General features: G+C 36.0%; 5 protein-coding genes across 5 annotated transcripts; 3 read left to right on the forward strand and 2 right to left on the reverse strand.

The window, feature by feature from the left end:
* Window positions 1-1,321: 1,321 nt before the first annotated feature.
* Window positions 1,322-4,761, forward strand: LOC118197031 (uncharacterized). Its single transcript, XM_085808158.1, has 7 exons — window positions 1,322-1,595; window positions 1,692-1,739; window positions 1,828-1,908; window positions 1,997-2,053; window positions 2,137-2,844; window positions 4,006-4,311; window positions 4,408-4,761. Exons 1-7 carry the CDS (start codon window positions 1,563-1,565, stop codon window positions 4,759-4,761), a joined length of 1,587 nt encoding a protein of 528 aa, XP_085664284.1. The 5' UTR covers window positions 1,322-1,562.
* LOC146993162 (uncharacterized) lies at window positions 4,639-6,382 on the forward strand. Its single transcript, XM_085807618.1, has 5 exons — window positions 4,639-5,208; window positions 5,292-5,372; window positions 5,453-5,711; window positions 5,819-6,144; window positions 6,249-6,382. The coding sequence occupies exons 1-5, from the start codon at window positions 4,892-4,894 to the stop codon at window positions 6,250-6,252; spliced, it is 987 nt and encodes a 328-aa protein (XP_085663744.1). The 5' UTR covers window positions 4,639-4,891; the 3' UTR covers window positions 6,253-6,382.
* A 22-nt stretch (window positions 6,383-6,404) lies between these two features.
* Window positions 6,405-7,929, forward strand: LOC118183274 (uncharacterized). The gene is made up of 5 exons (XM_085807617.1): window positions 6,405-6,545; window positions 6,638-6,882; window positions 6,962-7,049; window positions 7,154-7,445; window positions 7,545-7,929. The coding sequence occupies exons 1-5, from the start codon at window positions 6,405-6,407 to the stop codon at window positions 7,832-7,834; spliced, it is 1,056 nt and encodes a 351-aa protein (XP_085663743.1). The 3' UTR covers window positions 7,835-7,929.
* A 1,624-nt stretch (window positions 7,930-9,553) lies between these two features.
* LOC118201742 (uncharacterized protein F54H12.2-like) lies at window positions 9,554-12,072 on the reverse strand. The gene is made up of 2 exons (XM_085808159.1): window positions 11,098-12,072; window positions 9,554-9,676 (listed from the first exon to the last, which is right to left on the reverse strand). Exons 1-2 carry the CDS (start codon window positions 12,070-12,072, stop codon window positions 9,554-9,556), a joined length of 1,098 nt encoding a protein of 365 aa, XP_085664285.1.
* A 2,614-nt stretch (window positions 12,073-14,686) lies between these two features.
* Window positions 14,687-16,045, reverse strand: LOC146993163 (uncharacterized). The gene is made up of 3 exons (XM_085807794.1): window positions 15,914-16,045; window positions 15,682-15,811; window positions 14,687-15,571 (listed from the first exon to the last, which is right to left on the reverse strand). The coding sequence occupies exons 2-3, from the start codon at window positions 15,754-15,756 to the stop codon at window positions 14,945-14,947; spliced, it is 702 nt and encodes a 233-aa protein (XP_085663920.1). The 5' UTR covers window positions 15,757-15,811; window positions 15,914-16,045; the 3' UTR covers window positions 14,687-14,944.
* Window positions 16,046-18,854: the final 2,809 nt, after the last annotated feature.

The raw sequence follows: 18,854 nt of genomic DNA on the forward strand, positions 1-18,854 counted from the left end.
TTGGTAATTTATGCTTGCAGCCATGATGCATGGTGTTGTTTGAGTGGAGAAATAAACTGCTTATATCTTGGTAAATATTTGAATTAAGTGAGTTAAAGTGCATTTTTCTGACTTGTTTTGTGTTCCGATCTGTGTTTTATAACTTTATTTCGAACTAGAAGTCGTATTTTTGAAGATTCACGGACTTTGAATTTCTGCGAGTGCTGGCCGGATCATTAGCATACGATGAATAGATTTTTGCTTATTATTTCATGGATTTACTGCGCAAATGACTTCTGATTTATGTTTTAGACTCTTTATTACTTACTATAAGTCCATGGTTAAAAGCATAGTGATTGATTGAATATTTAATTTAATATTTGCACTTAAACTTTTTGAGTGACGTTAGGCTTAATGTGGCCGCTATTTGTTTACCTTTGAAGGCTTCGTGTTTTTCACTTCCTACTTAAGACCTTTGGCCAATTGATAAAAACTTGATCTGAGTTTATGAATATTACCAGGAATAACTGATCGATCTTTTGGTACATTATTGAATGTAATTTTTGCCCCGTTGGTCGATTTATTTATTTTGCGCAGAACATTTATATTTTAAAATTTAATGTTTTTTCTGCTGTTTTGTGAATTTTAAAAGATTGCAAACTTGAATTTTGTGTGATACAGACCATTTTTGTGATTTATATTGTTTTTAAATATATTTACTTTGTATTTTAGATTAGTAAGCGCGGGTAACCGGGCGGCGGAAGTGACGTCACAGAAAAGGGGCGTGGCCTCCGCCATTTTGAATTTCTCCGGAAGTGACGACACCAGCGCCATCTTGTATCACGTGTTGGAATGACATCACTAAACTTTCGTTTTGATTCTGTGGCAACGATCTTTTCAAAGTTGTTTATTTTTTGTGGCAACGACACTATTTTTTATGTTTGTGGCAATGGTCGCTTAAACCACGTGACGTCAACTATTTTCCTCATTTACCAATTTTTTCCTTTATTATTTTAGTTAGTTAATCCTTTTTATTCATTATTTTTTAATTATGTTTCATTATTTAATTATGAATCATCCTTTTTAATTATTTAATCCGTCATTATTTTTAATTAGTTTTAATTGACTCCATAATATTTTCATCCATTTTTAATGAATTTTAAAAATAACTCCACGGCTGAGACTCGAACTCGCTATCTGTGGGATGGGAGTCTAGCGCTTTACCGCCCGGCTAAGCCCTTCATGTTATCAAGCCTGTTATTTTTCCGTTTGGAGCGAAAATCACTATGACGTCACTAGGCTGGGGGAAACAAGCAAACGTCACCTCTTTCACGTTGCAGCCTGTCGAAACCGCTTCACGCTTTCTACATCCGCCGTGGCGAACGTATACAATCTTAACAACCAATCAGCATTCCGCTAACAATATCTATCTTATTTCAGCCAATCAGCGTATTGCTTTCTTATACATCGTCTATATATTCGCTCGCTTTGATGATTGCAATCATTTCTACTCTGATTCTTGCTGAGTGAACGTCATTTTGACTCTGCCATTTTTCCTGCGCCATTTCGTTTTCTTGTACACGATGTCTGCCAAGCGAGTTTATTCTGCATCTAATGTAAGTATTTTTCGCCTGTGTCTGATTTTTTAAATTACTATATTTTGAAAACGAATTTTTTTAATGTGTTATTTATTCTAATTTTTTAATTGTTAGGTGTTATTTAAGGATTCCGATTGTCCTTTCCACGATTCGGATGACGATGTAAGTTTAAATTATTTTACACGTATTTCCTGAATGTATATTTCTACGTAATATTTTATTTTGAACGTATTCACTTTTCTTTTGCTAGTTAATAGATGAAGTGGATCAAATCTTTATGGAAAATCCTATGGATCTACCCTTGTATTATCAAGTGGGTTCCGGATTTGAGGTAAATTTTAGTTTCGTTATGATTCGATTAGAATATTTTTTCTAGTACTAGAAATGAATGTATTTATTTTTATTTTATTTATTTTTAGACTTCTTCCTCGTCAACTCGTGGGCCTGTATACATGGCTGGTTCCGATGAACGTTCGGTGTGTATTTTTCTTTTATCATAATGTCTTTTTGAAAATGTTTGATTATTACCGAGAACTTAATTTTTATTTTTACTTTTCAGCTCGATGAGGCGATAGTGCTTACTGAAAAGTCTCGTCGACGCAACCATAAATATCAAGCCGAGGAAATTACTTTCAGAGCCAGTGTGGACATTGAAAGGTTGCCTCTGAATGTGCAAGGAGTCCCGATGGTTCGAATTCCTGACACCGTCCGGGAGTTGTTCGAGCAGCTGATTCGCCGGACAACAGCTGATCTAAGCCCATCAGACATCATCCGGTTCTGCATTCAAGCTGAAGGGTTGGATAAGCCTATCAGCACTTCCTTAATGGCAGTTTCGACTCTCACAGTGGAAAAGATTTTGGCTGCTGTCATGAAAGTGCTACAATCCAAAGATAAAATCGAGCTAGACACAGGATTTGCAGTTGATGTGATCACCATCAGACGACCTGTGGGCGCCGGTGGTAATAGGAAAGTGATCAATATCTCCCTGGACAGACTGAGAAAACAGTCAATTTTGTCCATACCCTACGATGAGGAAGGATTGTGTTGCGCTAAAGCAATTGTGTATGCTTTGGCACATCTGAATGAGGACAAAGCTGCTATTAAGGCCATGAAAGATCGTCGTCGACCAGCCCTCGTGAAGCGAGCAAGAGAGCTCCATATGGCTGCGAATGTTCCTTTAGGCCCCTGCACGTTTGCGGAGATAGCCATATTTGAAGATCACCTGCACGTCCAAATTGCCGTCTTTTCTTCGGAAAACTTGAACACAGTAAGTCATTATTTTTATCTCAAGATATTTCTGTTTTTTAAATGTTCATACCTACAAATATTTTTTCTATATGTTTTCATATCGTAACTTGATTTTAGTTCTTTTATAATTTGTGGCTATATGACAAAAATTTATTTGGGTACATGAATACTTTTTAAAATTACTTTTAAAAAATATTAATGTTCAAAACTGAATGTATTCTTTTTCTAAATTGTTCGATTCTGGAATTTATTTTTAGAGAAAAGTTTTTTATTTAGAAATTTAAAATATAACGTGAATCTTTATTTTTAAAATTACTTTAAATTGTTAGATTAACTTTATATTTTATGCATGTAAACAATTCGTTTCCACGTTAAAAAAAGATAACTTGAAATACTGAATATGTAGTAAATTTTCTAGATTGTGTTACATTTTTTAGATTATTTTTATGTATGAAATTTATTTAGATGCTAAAAACATAACTTGAAAAGTTTTTAGATTAATTTTACATTTAACATAAAATTTATATTTTATGCATACTATTTCTTTAGACGTTAAAAATATGCCTTATAAAAATGGCTGATGAATTTTTAGACTACTTTAACTTTTAAGATTATATTTTATGCATATTCACGCATAGAATCCATGAATGTATGCAGTTCGCTTCGATGTTAAAAAATATACCTTGTAAAAATTAATTAGGTTTTAGTTTACTTAAAATTGTTAGATTAATTTCTTATTTTATGTATGCAATTCGTTAAAACTTTCACTTTTAAAAATTTTACTTTCACTTTTTAGATTTTATTTACATGTATGCACAAAGGCAATTTGTTTCTATGTTAAAAATATAGCAAAAAGTGAACATTTAGGCATATATTTCTGATCATTTAAATGTTAAAACTTTAACTTGTAAAACTGAATGCGTGGCGAATTTTTTAGATTGCGTTAAATTTTATGCATGCACACAATTCATTAAGATGTTAAAACTTTAAACTATAAAAAATGAATTCACGATGAAAATTTTTTTTTGTTTTACTTTAACATATATGCATGTAATTACTTTCGATGTTAAATGCATTAGGAATTTTTAGATCGCTTTACGTATGTAATTAAATTTAAAAACTGATTTCTAAAGGGTTTTATTTTGGAATTTAAGAGAAAAATTTTTTGTCTATGTTTTAGGTGGTCTATAAAGGGAAAGAGAGAGCACAACGGATCAATTTGTGGCTTCACGATGTGCATTATGACGTCATCAAATCCCTGAAAGGATTTTTCGGTAGCGACCATTACTGCACGTCCTGTGAAAAGGCCTATGAACATCCGGAAAACCACCGATGTGCCAACGCCTGCCCCATATGTTTGAGGACCGACTGTATTCCAGGCGTGCCCCAACGATATCAGGATTGCGACCGTCTCTGCCGCTCCGATGCCTGCTTTGAAGCACACAAAGCCCTGACTGGAAAACAAGAGTTTTCACTCTGCGACAGGGTAAGTGTTTTTTGAAAATGTATCTTAATGAACAAAGTTAATTATCATGTAATTTTCTCGAAATGGTTATGTTTAAAAAAATTATTGTCGTTACAGGTATACCAGTGCAGAGAATGCTGCCAAGTGATTCGGAGACGCGATTGCCCTAAGGACCTGCATAGGTGTGGCACCACGAAATGCCCTTCTTGCAACCAGTTTGTCGTGGCTGCTGAGCACCGTTGCTATTTGCGACGTGTTGCCCCGAAAAAGTCCGAGGATAAGCTCATCTTTTTTGACTTTGAAACGGACCAGTCTTCGGGGGAGCATCTTGTGAATTTCGCGGTGGCTCAGTATGCCGAAGGCACAGAGAGAGTGTTTTCGGGCTATGCGGCTTGCCGAAACTTCTGCGCCTGGCTGTTTACCACACAGCACAAGGGCTTCACCGCCGTGGCTCATAACATGAAAGGGTAAGATAAAAATACCATAGTTTGCATGCTTTAGTTTTCATGGCTGTTTTTTTTCAATATTATTCATAATTATTTTTTACTTACAGGTTCGACGGTCAGTTCGTGATGGCCTGGCTCCTGGAGCAAGGCCGGAGATGATCCCTAACGGGTCTATGATCATGAGTGTAAGACACCCTAGTCTGAACATTCGAGTCATAGACTCGTTAAATTTTCTACCGATGGCGTTGGCCAAATTGCCAGGATGCTTCGGTCTCAGCGAGCTGAAAAAGGGATACTTTCCCCATCTTTTCAACTCGCGAGAAAACCAAAATTATGTCGGACCGCTGCCTGAGCCCCGGTACTACAGCCCGGATACCATAAGCACTTCAGCACGACAAGCATTTCTGTCCTGGCATGAAGCACACAAGGAGGACGTGTTTAACTTTCAAGATGAGATGCTGGCCTATTGCAGGTATATTTTCTTTCTTCTTGTTTTATTTTTATTTTATTTTATTTTTTTATATTTCGTATTTTTAACATTTTTTCTTTTAATAGATCGGACGTGGACATTCTTCGCCGTTGCTGCCTGGAGTTTCGAGCCCAGTTTTTGGATGTGGCGAATGCGGATCCATTCCAGTAAGTCATTTTCTCATTTTCTTATACAATAATAATCATATTTACAGTTCATTAAATCGTTCTTATTTTTGTCTTTTCAGATACGTGACCATTGCGTCAGCCTGTATGGCAACGTATCGGAGTGGCCACATTCAACCCGACACGATTGCCATGGTGCCTACACACGGCTACATCAACTCAACGAATTACAGCCCTGATTCGATCCGATGGTTGGACTTTGTTGCTGCTTCGGAAGGCCTACAGATTCAACATGCGTTGAACCGTTCCGGAGAGCACAGAGTCGCCGGAATCTCGGTAGACGGATTCTGCCAAGAAACACAAACCGTCTATCAGTTTCAGGTATGTAAAAAGTAAATTATATTTCTATATGATTCTTTTTAATGATTTTACACTTTTAATGTTTAATTTACATGTGGAACACTATTAATATATTTGTATTATTTTAGGGCTGCTTCTTCCACGGGTGTAGTTCGTGTTACGATGGTGATATCATACATCCACTGAAAGGGGTTTCCATGGCAACGTTAAGAGAAAAGACAGAAGAGACGACAAGAAAGCTTCGTATCCAGGGTTTCCACGTCATCGAAATGTGGGAGCATGAGTTTCAAAGAGAGAAGGAGGAAAATCCAGATCTCCAAGCTTTCTTGGAGCAACACCATCTGAGGGATCGACTCAATCCTCGCGAGTCGTTTTTTGGAGGAAGGACCAATGCCCTCAAATTGTTCCACGAGGGAGACGCAAAATATGTGGATTTACCTCACTCTATCCCTGGGTTCGTACTTTTTATTATTTCAAAAATGTTTACTTAAACTTTTCTAAATTTTCTGTATATTTTTATGATGTGTTTTTTCTGACTTTTTTTGTTTTCATTCACAGGTGAACAAGTATTGCGTCTACCCTGTGGGACATCCAACAATCATCACGGAAAGCTTTAGAGATGTGGAAGATTATTTTGGAATTATCCAATGCCGAGTGATTCCTCCACGGAATCTGTATCTTCCGGTACTGCCCTATCGGTGCCGGAAGAAGCTGATGTTCCCCCTGTGTCGGACTTGCGCACTTCTTCAACTGCAGACTCCGTGTACCCACACAGACGACGAGCGAGCTCTTGTCGGAACGTGGGTAACGGAGGAAGTCAAACTGGCGAAAAAGAAAGGTTACCGCGTCACACATGTAAGTACTCAAAGATTATTTTAATCTTTATTTAGTTTCAGAGGTTACTTTTAAAAATTTTTTATAACTGACATTTATTTTTTATTTTCTAGATTTACGAAGTGTACCATTTCCAAGCATCGTCTACTTCTCTGTTCAGATCATACATTGATCTGTTTCTGAAGATCAAGCAGGAAAGTAGCGGATGGCCTTCGGAGTGTGTGACAGAAGAAGCCAGACTGAAGTACATTCGCCAGTATGAAGAAAGAGAGGGCGTCAAGTTGGACGCTGGAAAGATTTCCAAGAACCCTGGGCGTCGACAAGTCGCCAAGTTGGCCCTGAACAGTTTCTGGGGCAGGTAAGATGATTTCTTTTGTACTTAATTTTTATAAATATTTTTAATTCGTTGTGATTTATGATAGCTTTTTTTCACTCAGATGGGGTATGAACGTGAACAAAGCCCAACTGACCTATGTCCACACGGTGCCAGACTTCAATAAGATGTTGGCGGATTCTACTAAAAAAGTAAGTTTCCTTACCGATTTTATTCATCTGTAAACTCAAAGAGTTTCAAACTGTTAACTTATGACTATTTTGAACTGTTATCTCATGACTCTTCTATTTTTTAGATCAAAGATGTCTTTCTTCCCACGCCTGAGGTGGCTGCCATTTCCTGGGAATCTGCGAAGGAGTTTGTGCCGCAGGATGCCTCTACCAACATTTTCCTAGCGACCTTCACAACAGCTTGGGCTCGTCTCAAGCTGTATAGTGAAATGGAGAAGTTGGGTAGAGATGTCCTGTACCACGACACAGACTCCATCATCTATGCCTCGAATGGTCGCAATGATCCCCCCTTGGGCAACTTCCTGGGTGAATTTACGGATGAACTGGAGGGTGATGTCATCAAAACCTTTGTCTCTGGTAAGGACCTTTAAAAAAATTTCTTTATTTTACATGTACCAAAAATATTGAAAGTTTTTCTATTATCTCTTTTTTTCTCATGATGTTTTATTTTTTCAGGAGGACCGAAAAACTACGCATACCAGACGGCCACTGGGAAAACCTACTGCAAAGTCCGAGGATTTTCATTGAATTTCCGGAATTCTCAGTTGCTGAATTTTGAAGCCATTAAAAGTCTGGTCTGCAGCCTCGACCGAAGTGAGATCACCTCTCTCCACAACCCCTCCAAAATCACCCGAGAAGCGAAGAGAAGAAAGGTGATGAATAAACCCGAGACAAAACTGTACAGAATTGTGTTGGATAAACGGGTAATTCAAAAAGACTTGAGCACATTGCCGTATGGTCATTAGTATATTGAAGAAGAACTTTTTATGTTTATGTTAGAGCCTTATCTGAAAATGAAATTTTGTATGTAAATATATATATATATATATATATATATATATATATATGCAGAATCATGCATTTGTATGTGTATAAAAGGAAACTTATTTAGAAAAAAACAATAAACAGAAGTTTGAATGATAAAATTGTGTTTTTCTTATTTGAAAGGATTTCATGAAAGGTAAGTTTTTCCTAGAAAATAATCGTCATATTTTATTTTCAAAAATTATGTTAACTTAATTAGAAAGAAATACAACACCAATGATCAGCCATTACATTTATTCACGTATCATTACAATTTCAGCCATAGTTTGGAAGATGCGTTTCTTTTAGGTCTAGCATACATAGTTTTTACATTCATTAAATGTTTGTTTTTGACAAAGTCTTGAGGAAAGTTGTTAACATTCGGTACATTTTTAAACTGTTCAAAGGCAAAAGGTTTTTGAGTTCTATTTCTCAACAGAAAGTTTATCAACTGAACAATGTCAGAGCCAGAAAACACATGATCATCTAGAATGAGTTCTTTATTCTGTGTCCAGGAAATCTGATGCTCTTTTAGAAAATCTATTATTTTCTGTGCCGTTCTTTTCTGCTTCACAGGAACTGTTTGCATAATTTCTTTTTCTATATCTTTCTCAGAACGTTGTTCAGGTGGTTGTTCTTCGGAAGTGTTCACATGAGGAAATGTAACATACTTTTGCAGAACCTGGATGTACAATTTAGACTTTTCTTCATCGTCCATTTTCTTTTTTAAGATGTTTCGAATTTGTGTGTCTAAATCACTCAAATGTTCATCTTCAAATTGCTGCATACGATCCAGGGGTACCAGAGCAAATTTCTTACTGTGTTCCATGGATAAGGGAGGATAAGACACTGACTGCTGCAGGAATCAGGAAAGATAGGAAACCGTCACCTTTTTGAACCAAAAGACGTCTTTTCTTAAAAAGAGGTACTTTTTGTCCGCTAGTTTTCTTAAAGTTCTTTTAAAAGGGGCGAGTCGATTTTTGACCCGTTTGGTGATGGGTACGTTTCCTTTTAGAAGATTTAAAACACACTCACAAACTGATTTTATGAGATGATTCGGACACTTTTTCAGTACAGCTGCTTTTATTCGACTTTCTCCTAATAGTTTTAGATAATCCACATCCTTCAGATGAGACATGCTGATGACAAATGAACTTTTCTTCCTGCACACTTTCTTTTATATAGGTAGCAAATGCAGCCGCTTTGGTTAAAGCACAGCAATTAAATCCTTTTGTATGAATCGAACATGTTAAAGAACTTTTCTTTTTTAAATTCTCTATCTTAGGACAGATTTATGATGTCTCTACCTAATAAATTTTCTAAAAATAATTTCTTTTCTAATCCTTTCACGTATATGACAGAATAAATAGATGACAAATATTGCAAAATAATACAAAGATGAGTATAAGGTAATACACCCTCACTCCAATTCATGTGATGACGATTTCTTGTGACCCAAGCAAAACACTTTTGCTGAGATCGTGATAATGTTTTCCAAGATTGAGGAGGTAAAAATGACCAGCAACTGTGATATCCTTCATGCACAGAATACAAGGCTAATTCTTTAACAACGTAGCAATGAGGCATCCATTGAAAACCTTCGAAATCGATCACGATGGGAGAAGACATGTTGGCCATTCGACGTCTCAAACTGAAATGAACTATCGGGGCTGGTAGACATAGTATTTATCCCCAGGAAAGATGCCTGTACGAAGGCGAAGCGTTTCACTTGTTTCTGGTCGTAAATCAATCAACAAGTAGCTAAATGGAGTTGAAGTAGCATCCTGAAAAATTTCTTGAAAGCCCTTTACTTTTCCGGGGAACATTTGTCTAGCTAAATGCATAATTTGACTTTTATCTCTAGGATTTTTGTATAGGACAAGGTAATGGGAATTTAAATGAATATTTCTCATCTCCTTGCCTTGGTGAAAAAGATTTTGTGTTATAAAAACGACTGAAAGGTTTCGGTGATGACTTCCTTTTGTAAAAAGTTTGCTTAAGCGAGTATCACTTGCTAATTCAGACATTAAATCGTCTATGATAATTAAAGCATTTTGAAGAGTCTGCAGGTTAGATGGTAATCCTTCTTCAAAATTTACGTTTTTCATGGAATTAAAAAGAGGTTGATAACTTCCGTAGCAATAAATAATATTGGTCGGCATGGGATGGAACATTTTATGATCTATCAATTTCTTCACAAAAAATGTTTTTCCCGAACCGGTAGGTCCGCTCAGAAGACAAGTAGAAGGATGTACGAACTTGGGCAGTTCCATTTTTCGAAATGACAGCATGTTAAGAAAACACTCACTTTTATACTTAATCGAAAATCCTTTTGCATAAGACATTTATTCATTTTGTTTAAATAAGTGTAGAAACAAGAAACACAAGAGACATTTTTACAAATTAAAACAACTTTATTTTTTAAAAATCATGTTTACACCATATCTTTTTTTGACAAATTGAAATATTTGGAAATCATGATTCTTCCCATCTAAGGGTGATACAATGAGTTCCATACAGAGTCCTTGACAGCCTTTAATAATGAAATAAATACAATAATGTCCACATACATTAGAAGTTAAACTCTGAAGCGAAATCTTGTTCCAGCAAACATGACGATATTTCTTGACAAAGGATGTGATATCTTTTCCATATACTTCAGGCGGGAGTCCATAAGAGTCGAAAAATTCCAGAGTCTGTTGATCTGCAAGGTAGACAGCTAGCCAATGAGTTCCTTTTTCATCATGTTTGTCCGTATTTAGCACCAGTGCACAGGGAAAACTTTGAATCGCAGGTATTTTATCACAAGGAAAAACACCCGCATAATATCTCGAAGAAATAGGATCTCGAGATAAGATTTGAAGAATTTGTGATGAATTCATCAGTTTCCAAAATCGTACAGAATATTTCGAGCTTTATTGATTTCTATCAAATTTTCAAATTCAGCGTACACTAATAACGAAACAGTTTGTTGTAAGGGAGTCCCAAATTTTATTTCTAATCTTAAGTTGCTGTGTCGAACTAGATTTAAATGAGAGCCATCACAAAGGTCAGGTGACAGGTCGAAGCGAAATAAGGAATATCCTTTTGAAAATTCTGATCTTGAAAGGTAAAGTCCTCTGTCGTCTGCATTCATAAATAAATTCTGATAAGCTCGTATGAAATGATTTTTGTCAAAATTAGGCTGAAGAGGATTATGAGGTACCGGTTGACCGTCCACATAAACACCGATAAAGTTCATATTATAATGCTTGAATTCGAAAGGAGACTTTTTATAGTTTCCGTTAAAGGCATCATTGTCGACGCATGCCACCACAATACGATTAGGCATTTGACCTATGAAAATATTGTCTTGAATAAAACTCATATTTCCAGTGGGAATGGAATAGGCTTTGCAGAGCACTCTATTAATGGGATATTTGGCTGTTGATTTTTCTAGGCTTTTGGCATGTCCTAGCACAACACCAGGGCTAACTCTCACTTTTCTTACAAACAATGAAGCTTGTTCGAGTAAAACTTTAAATTCACCTTCGCCCAATAAACAAAATTCTGGTTTGCTGCGTATGAGTTTAATTTTCATATCCACCATATTCAGCAAAAGTCTTTCCTGATGAAACATATCCAAGTGCAATCGGCCAATCATATCGACCGAAGCACTCAGTTTAAACAATTCTGCTCGTTGGTTGAATCCTTCATTCGGCTGAGTGTCTTGAATATCAAAAACGTTCAGACGTCCTGCTGTATCTTTGAAAAACAATTCTGATGACAGTTGAGACGTTTTCGTATCAAAACCACGATTCAATAATTTTTCTATCATGGCTCTGTAAGGATACGTGTTATTACTGGTGGAAACGAGTCTTTCATTTAAGCTAATGTCCACTTGAGAAAACATAGAATGTAAAAAGAGATTGACAGGTCCCACTTTACTTTCAGCCGTGATTGGCTTGCCATCATTTTTTAAAATTTTCACTTTGACGTAGAGTTGTGTCTGTGATAAGTCTAGGTAGTCTTCTCCGCTTCCAGAAACATTGAATTCAACAGGACTTCCTTCCGACACATTGGCTAATGGATGAAATTCAACCCACTGACCTTTTTCTATCACTGTTTGAGTGGGAGGTAACGAAAATAAATCCAGTTCGGATTTTGCGCATTCCGGAGAATCTTTTAACAGAAAAGCCATTACGAGTCAAAAATATCACGTCGTTGCACCTTCCTGGCTTTAGACGAAATGAAGTGTTTGGGGGTTTTGCGCTTCCTTTTAAACCTTCCGTGACCAATCATCTCGTCTGCTTTCTGAACTGCTTTCCTCGCTAATTTTTTGCCAGCTTCTTTAGATCTGGTTTTGAGGGAGACTTTAAAATTTTCTCCCGACAATACGTCGTTTGCAATTTGTGTTCCAGTCCGCAAAGCTTCTTTTCCGACTGTTTTGGCTCCACTCATCAAAAACGGCATAGCACTGCGAAACAGCTTTGCAAAAAATCCACCAATACCATAACCTTTCTCTAAAATGGTTCCTTGATAGTAAGGTAATCCATTTCCAGTTTGAGCTAAATAATAATCTTCAAATTTTCTCGTGCAACACGTATAAGGCACTCGCATATTTGATGCTTCTAATCTTGCATACACAATCCAAATGAAATCAATTTGCAGATGAAGGCTTCTTTTATAGAATTTGTCTCAGACGAAAATGCAACACAAGAAATACTTTGCCTCTTTCGAATGGTACTAAATCTCCAGAGTGAAGTCTTATGTCAATATGTATAGTCTGAAAATGTTGACGGATAACTGGCAAGTAAAAGGGCCGGGGGTAATGAGCGTTTATGATGTCTCCGTCATTTCCTTCTACGGTGACAATTTTTAACAACGGGGCTTGTACATCTCCCACAATTTGAGGTTCTACGAGATCGCAATACACATACATGACAGGAAAAGATACTTTGGGATCGGCTACAAAAGGACTTTGTTCCAATCCTTTGTAAACACCCGGCTCGAACCCTAGAAGCACCGCTAATCCTTCGTGAAGAATGAGTTTGCAGTTTTTATCGGTCTTAATGGTCACTTTTTTCGTAACAGGATGGTAACTGAATTCAATCTTATTTTTATGAGAAGGTATTTTCATGGCTTTTAATAAATCTGGTATCGTTTCATAACATCCTGGAGGCACTCTTCGACCTTCCAATTTTCCATCACCCAAATCAAATCCAAATAAATTATTGTCTTTTCGGACGTTATACCATGTGTGAGGGTAAATAAAGTCCACAAGAGATAACTCTCACTGACTATTTAAATCCATCGGAGTAGGAAGCTGAGTGGTAAATTGTGATATTTTGTTGTCTGGAAAAAAACGCATGGAGCTGTCGCTGATCAGTGTGATAAAGAAAGACATGTTTCGTTCAAATGACAGATAAGCAGAATTTACGGGCCTTTTATACCCTTCTCACATCATCCACCCAAGCATTGAAGCTTTCGGGGTACCCCTGAAATTTCACAAAATATTCTATTTTCCCGCGACGTTTCCTCTTTTTTAAAACTTTTTCTACGGGATAATAACCAGAGTCCGAAACCTTTTGAAGTTCTTGTTTGTAAAAAGTTCCTTGTATAACTTCTCCTGCTAGATCTTTCAGTTTATAGACAACAGGAATCCGTCGAATAATTTTATAGATTGTAAAAATTTCTCGTGTCCAGTTTTGTTCGTATCCTTTCTCAGAGAGCATTTTTTCTCGGCTGATGCGTACCGTGTCTCCAATCTTTAAATCTGAAGAAATAGGGTTTTGTACTGGTTGCTGACTATACAGCGTTTTCCAAATTTTTTCTTGATTTTGTAATGTAACGGATACAGGTTCTGTCTTAATACTGCGATGCCATGTATGGTTATAACTGGATATCAATTTATCAATCACATCAATGTACTTTAGTGTATTCATTTCGGTAAAGTATTTCCACATTTTTGTTTTTAGAGTTCGATTAAATCGTTCTACGACAGAAGCTTTGGTTGTATTATGTGTCGTGAAAAAGCGAACGTTTCTCTTTTTCAAAAAATTTTGAACTTGTTTATTGGTAAACTCTTTCCCTGCATCTGTTTGTAATGATTCGGGTGTACGTTCCGAAAATATCTTTCCGAAAGCGGATTGGATGGACACGGATGTTTTATCTTTGAGAGGGATAGCCCAAGCATATTTCGAAAGGATGTCTATACAGGTCAGCAAATATTTATATCCATCATTAAAAGAGGCCAGGGATTGCATATCCACTAAATCAGATTGAAATTGCTCGTTTAAGCCTCCTACGATGACTCTGTACCTGGGAAACTTGTGCCTCAAAGGCTTGTGCAAAGTATAAGAATCCTTGGTTTGCAACCATTTCTGGATGTCTTTTGTTTTTACGCGACCTTTTAAAGCACGATGCAAAGCAGCAACACCCCCGAAACTTGCGGGGACCTGTGGATCCCGGTAGGTCTGAGACAGAGCTGCGTTCATTGCAACAGTTGTTATGATCTAAACGTACACTGATATTCATTTATATATATTTAACTAGAACAGATAAAAAATACCCTAGTTTCACCTATATAAAGATTTTAGAAAATAGGCCTAAAAAACAAGAGAGAGAAAATGAATGCTACTTAACATCTCAAAGGTTGAACAAGTAATGATATATATGTTTAAGAATAACCATATTTATATTCTATAAAAATCAATAGGTTTGTATTCAATAGGTATCTTTAAAATTTATGTAAGTAATCATTACAGATTAATTCTTTTAAATAAGGTCTGAACCTGGAGACAGTCATGAAATCGTTGTAAAATAAAATAACATTTATTGAGCATCCTAATTATTTTACAAATATTCATAGTATTCAATACCTAAGACACCATTGATAGTACAAAATGTGTTTCTTACTTCATCGAGTACATGGTTTAAACACACAGATTTTAAAAAGTCCTTGGTAATGTAGTGAGCAGGTTTCACTAACATTAAATAGGGTTCTTCACCCCAAATGTTTCCATAAAATTGCCTGGCGATGTCAACAGCATTGAATCTCAGAGCAATGGCATTCACAGTTTCTGTTTCATGAACGAGTTCTTCACAGTCTGGGATATTTCACGCTGGGGATATTTCAGTTTGTCTTGTTGATTAAGAAGTTCTTCAAGTGACGTCTTTAGAATGGTTTGAAGTCGCGCTCTTCCGATAGAAACGTCAAAGGATTGGGGTAGATTTTCCACTCTGACAGGTTCGTCGTATACGCTTTCGTAGGCTTCACAAAAGTTCATGTTTTGATAAACGAGGTTGGTGACAATGTCACTGATACGGCTAAAGTTGGTCATCAGTTCTTCACACTGCGTCGTTGTAATGCTGAGGCTACATTTTGTCTGTCCTGTCGAAGAGAGTTGCTTCAAAGTGAAGTGGGAATCTTTATACGTGACCACAAAATTCTTGGGCAATTCCATATTCAGTGTCAGCAGGTCTGGTTCCTCCACTGTCATGTTGGTTGCGAGAACATTTAAACACCACGGCTCAAAGTTCACTCCACGTCTTGTCGGATAGAACGATTTGCCATATTTAGCATACTCTCGAATGTGCACAGTAACTTTTCCCTTGTAAATGCTGGGTCCCACAAAGACATTGTTTCCCATGTGAGTAAGCTCCTCTGGAATAGTGTCTTCAGTAAAAAGTCCTTTACGCTGAAAGAAAAAAATTGTCAGTCATTTGGTAGACAAAAAACATATACAAAAAATGAGGTAACATAAAAATATAAACTTTAACATATGAACCTTTTTTAACAAATACGTACTTTTTTTCTCGAAATGGCTTGTTTCTTCTGCTTTTCTTTTGGCACAAGAGCTATCTGATTCTCTTGGAACATCATGGCTCAACACTTTATCATTCAAAGGCATGGTTTCTTTCTCCAATAGATTTTCCATCTTAAAAATAAAAGGCAAATTAAGCCCACATTGAACTTTCACAAATAAATTTTTAAAAGATTAACACTCTAAAAAATAGTATGTTTTCGAAAAGTAACTTACCTCTGCAGCGTTGTTGTTTCGTGGCTGTCCAGGATTCATGTTCAAAACGATGAAGAAACAAAAATCTGATGAAATTAACAATGATAGTCCAAGCAAAATATGTGCGTACACTCAAGGCGACAGCAGGAAAGAAATGCGGAACGTTACTCGGGATAGCCTTATATCGGGCAGGAACTCTTTATTTCATCTGAACGGTGATTGGTTAAGAAACGGTGAGGTCATATTTCAAAAAATCTGATTGGTTCACAGAAAAGTATCCATACACCTCAGCGGAGGCATACAAAGGTGTGATACGGCAGACGCCATTTTGTAAAGCAACATGTCGCAACAAGAAATAGATGATGTCATTCCAAACACGTGGTTCAAGAGTTCGTTGCCACAAACATAAAAAATAGTGTCGTTGCCACAAAAAATAAACAACTTTGAAAAGATCGTTGCCGCAGAATCAAAACGAAAGTTTAATGATGTCATTCCAACACGTGATACAAGATGGCGCTGGTGTCGTCACTTCCGGAGAAATTCAAAATGGCGGAGGCCACGCCCCTTTTCTGTGACGTCACTTCCGCCGCCCGGTTACCCGCGCTTACTACTTAGATTTGTAAATATGTTTTAATTCTGAATATTTTATATACAGCCCTGTCGCAGTATTGTAATCTTGATATTTATTTGTTTTGTTATAATGAGTCGACTGAAAAATGATGTTGAGAAAGAATTTACAGGTGTTGATAGTGAAATATTAGATGGTTCTGATATAGCGAAAGAAAAGATGGATTGTGATAATGAAAAATTAAATGATGATGCTGTTAGGGCCCTCTATGAATTTGTTGATAAATTAAAAGTTAGAAGGGTCTCACGTGAGATTACTGAAGGATTGGCAGGGGGAATCGACAAAGTTGTTGAATTACTTGCTGCACAGAATTTAAGAAGTATTGAAGCTAATTTTATAAATTCAAAAACGGATGTTTTATTGGACATTAAACGGGGCATCGATGAGATTAAAAGTACTCTTCGGGAAAATCGACATAAACAAGAGAATAAAAAGAATAGATTTATGGATAATAAGAATTGGAAAGAAAATGAATTAGTTGTTAGACCAGCGATGCCTGGAATTGATGTCCATGATGAATTAATTGTGAATGTAAAACCTGATGATATGGATGCACAGATTATGAGTTCTTTTGTTAAAAGAAACGGTGATTTAGTTATGAGATTTAAAGAGAGTAAACAAGTTGATATGGTTCAAAATATTATTGATTCTAAAGAAAATTTAAAAGATAAGTTATATACACAGAAAAAAAGATTTATACAGCCAAAACTTATTGTATATAATGTGTGCAACTATGTAGAAGATGATGAAATTGCTGATAAAATGAGGAGTGAGTGTGGTTGTTCTGGCGACTGTGTGCGTCCATTATTTAGGATAAAATGTAAAGAATCAAGTGAAGTTACTCATAGAGTTTTTCGTGTGGATCCCCAGTGTCAATCCTCAATTTTAGAGGATAACAGAGTTCGTGTTGGATGGAAGGCCTATGTAGCAAAACTTTATCTTAGGCCAAAGAGATGTTTACGTTGCTTCAAATTTGGACACACCGCTAAACATTGTAAAAATGATGTTACTTGTATCAAGTGTTCAGAATCTCATGTAGTTAGAAATTGTATTAAAGAAAAGGAAATATGTGCTAACTGTAAGGATTCGAATTTGAAATATGGTACTCTTTTTGATGTGAATCATCATGTTTTGGCAAAGGATTGTGAACTTTATAAGCGTGAGATTAAATTTATTTCTGAACATTTGCGTATATTGGAATAGTATTGTTTTGGATTTTAATTAATTATAACTGCGATTGGGCTGTTTTTTTCTGTGCTTGTCATTATTTTAAGTGCTTTATCTGTTTTTATGGCATGTAATTTTATATTTGTAATTGTTTTATTTTTTATTATTCCCTTGGATATGAAAATATTAAATATTAATCTGAATCACTGTGCGGTGGCAGCTTGCCAGTTGGCCGCGGTTGAAAATATTTTAGATAAAAATTTTGATTTGATTACAGTGCAAGAGCCTTATTTTATAAATGATAAGATGCCATATTTAAATAAAGGGTGGAGAGCGGTATATGATGAGAAAGGCAGATCAGCCATTATTGTCACAAATGATGAAAGTGAATTTATTGTCGATTGTAAAATGAATGAAATTATAGCCATTTCTTTAAGGATGGATCAATTTGTTTTAGGAATTGTGTCCGTTTATTTCTCCCCTGCAGAAAATTTACATTTACATTTAACAAGGTTGGAACAGGTTTTGGAAATGTATAAGTATTTTATTATTATTGGTGATTTTAATTCCAAAAATTTGAACTGGGGAGCAAGAATAGTTGATAATCGGGGATCTTTAACTATGGATTTTATAATACAGAATGATATGATTTTATTTAATCAAATGGACTCTATACCAACTTTTGTATCTGCTGTTGGGGAGGGTTGGACAGATTTAATCCTAGGTTCTTCCTCATTATCGACATTTAATGCCGAACTGAAGATTTATAAAGAGGAAAGTTTAAGCGATCACCGGTATGTCTCTTTTGAAATCTGTGATGTCCAGCCAATATATTATAAAAATATTGTATTCACAAAGAATATTTATAGACTGAATAAATTTTGCAGAAAACTAAAACCAAATATAGATCAGATGAGAAAAAGATTGGATGGAATTTACGATCCTGTTATCCTTGAGGAATTTGTTGAGGAATTTGAAAACTTAATAGTAAAGAATGCAAAGAAACATCTAATTTTACGTAAAAGGAAAGTAGAGATGACATATTGGTGGAACGCTGATTTACAGAGATGTAAACGAAGAATAAGGGCTTTAAGAAAACATTATCAAGTTAGACAAATTGATGAAGACACTCGAAGAGAAAGAAAAATATTATATAAAAAGGAAATG

Source organism: Stegodyphus dumicola, chromosome X1, assembly GCF_044657685.1.
Source record: "Stegodyphus dumicola isolate Sdum_Otavi_A_Nest chromosome X1, ASM4465768v1".
NCBI lineage: Eukaryota > Metazoa > Arthropoda > Arachnida > Araneae > Eresidae > Stegodyphus > Stegodyphus dumicola.